General features: G+C 57.7%; 1 protein-coding gene across 3 annotated transcripts; it reads right to left on the bottom strand.

Annotated features, from left to right (window-relative positions):
- Nucleotides 1–87: 87 nt before the first annotated feature.
- Nucleotides 88–1,612, bottom strand: LOC104982891 (complement C4-B-like). Of its 3 annotated transcripts, none has more exons than XM_010832324.1 (6): nt 1,487–1,612; nt 1,162–1,360; nt 774–975; nt 514–584; nt 342–430; nt 88–151 (listed from the first exon to the last, which is right to left on the bottom strand). In XM_010832324.1, the coding sequence occupies exons 1-6, from the start codon at nt 1,549–1,551 to the stop codon at nt 103–105; spliced, it is 675 nt and encodes a 224-aa protein (XP_010830626.1). In that variant the 5' UTR covers nt 1,552–1,612; the 3' UTR covers nt 88–102. The 3 variants fall into 3 exon arrangements, with proteins under 3 accessions (XP_010830626.1, XP_010830628.1, XP_010830627.1); XM_010832326.1 differs by having other exon boundaries at nt 129–156; nt 1,487–1,611; XM_010832325.1 differs by lacking the exon at nt 88–151 and adding an exon at nt 173–227 and having other exon boundaries at nt 1,487–1,611.
- Nucleotides 1,613–1,709: the final 97 nt, after the last annotated feature.

The raw sequence follows: 1,709 nt of genomic DNA, 5'->3' as shown, positions 1-1,709 counted from the left end.
GCACCCCCCACCTCTGCTCCACCCCTTCCTCCTTGCAGACAAGGAGCGCTTGTCCCTCCCGTCTCTAGCTCTCACCATATTTCTTCACCTTACTGGGTGCTGCTATTGGAATCCAGGCTGTCTGAGAATCGGGCTGAGATTTTTCACATCGCTGGCCTCAGGATAGACAAAGGAGAGGCTCAGCTCACTATTGTGAGAGGTCTGCGGACAGCCAGTCACCAAACTCCCTAGGAGGAGACTGGAGGGTGAACCAGGGGCTGAGGAAGCTCAGTATCGGACCATGTGCTGTAAGTGGACAGCTCGGGGGAGGTTTTGGCATGTCCCAGGGAGGAGATGCTCACTCTGATATGTCTAGGATCACAAAGTTGTCCTGAAAGATGGAGGAGGGAGCAAACACTTCCCTTTTCCGCACGCGGAAGCCTTGAGAGTTCTGCAATGGGAGTGAAGTGGTCACAGCCACAGGCCAGTTCAGCAGCCCTGGCCCCTTAGGAAGGTCAGAGGTCGGGGGCTCACCTCCACCGTGACCGTGAGGATGTCAGTGGCCGGGCGCATCTTCTGATCCAGAGCAAAGACTCGGTAGCGAACTGGAAATGGAGGATGAGGAGGTGAGCAGGAGCCATGGGAGGATGGGCCCTGGACCCCAGACCCCCTCCCAGAAAGTGAAGGGAAGGAGAACAAATGTTTGCAAAGCAGCCTTCCTGTGAGGGGCTTCAGGTTATCTCACTCAAGTGGCTGGGAAGGCATGAAAGGTGGAGGCCCTGGCGCCAACTCACCCTGCTGGCCAGGGTTATAAACGGGCTGGTCCGTCTGCAGAAAGAGGTGCCCCCGGCGAGAGGAGAACAACAGGTTGACACCCTGCATGTCTGTCTGTTTGGACAGAGAGTCCCTTAGCCATGAGGACTGCACCATCAGCTGCACCTCGGGGGCTCTGCGGAGCAGATGGAGGCGACAGACCCTGGCCTGTTCCTGGGGGATCTGGAAGAGAGGGAGAAGGAGTGGGTGAGAGAGCAGAAGGGAAAAGACAGACTGAAACACAGAGAAACACAGGGCTGGGAGGGGAGGAAGGGAGCAGGGGGATGAGAAGACAAAGATGTTTCCAAGAAGACAGAGGAGAACAGGAGGTGGGGCGCTGGGTGGCACCGGGAGGGAGTCGGCCTTTACCGGGACGTTGAGGAGTATGAAGTCTCTGTCTGAGCTGAGGCTGAAATCCACCTTCGGGGAGCAGAGCTCATTAACATGGGATGGGTTCCTCAGGAACACGGATCCTCTCACCACCTGTCCTGAAGGAGCATCCTGGAGTTTCACGGCCACAGACAGGGGGACCCCTATGCGAACCACAGAAGGAGAAAACAGGAGCAACCTGGGAAGAACAGGTGCGAGTCAACAGCCAGCCTTCAGCCTTCCCCCCAAATCAAGACCCTCTGAGCCCACTCTCCCCTCGCCAGTCCTGGCCCTGTTCAAGCTCTCCGTATCCTGCCTCCAGGACCTGGGCTTCTGCAGAGACAAGGCGAAGAAGCAAGATGCCCAGATCAGCCCCCAGAGGAGCCTCATGGCTGGAGGACCTGAGGGGTTCAGACCCGCCTGCTCCTTTCTGGTTAACCCAGGGCTTGGAGCGGAGTTTTAACTCTGGACCTTGCTCCTCCCCTGGCCCAGATAAGCCGGGAAACCACGTGACAACCAGAACTGCAACTGGCCCCAGACCCAGAACT

Source organism: Bison bison, unplaced genomic scaffold (genome assembly GCF_000754665.1).
Source record: "Bison bison bison isolate TAMUID 2011002044 unplaced genomic scaffold, Bison_UMD1.0 scf7180017860820, whole genome shotgun sequence".
NCBI classification, from domain to species: domain Eukaryota; kingdom Metazoa; phylum Chordata; class Mammalia; order Artiodactyla; family Bovidae; genus Bison; species Bison bison.
Note: the sequence above shows the minus strand (reverse complement) of the source record. Positions and strands in the feature narration are given on the sequence as shown.

What these genes read in the sequence shown, in the direction of transcription:
- LOC104982891 (XM_010832324.1), bottom strand. Translation starts at nt 1,551, where the DNA reads ATGAGGCTCCTCTGGGGGCTGATCTGGGCATCTTGCTTCTTCGCCTTG. An exon ending in TCATACTCCTCAACGTCCCG is followed by an intron (nt 976 to 1,161) that starts GTAAAGGCCGAC and finishes CCTCTCTTCCAG; the next exon opens with ATCCCCCAGGAACAGGCCAG. An exon ending in GTGATCCTAGACATATCAGA is followed by an intron (nt 152 to 341) that starts GTGAGCATCTCC and finishes TCCTGAGGCCAG; the next exon opens with CGATGTGAAAAATCTCAGCC.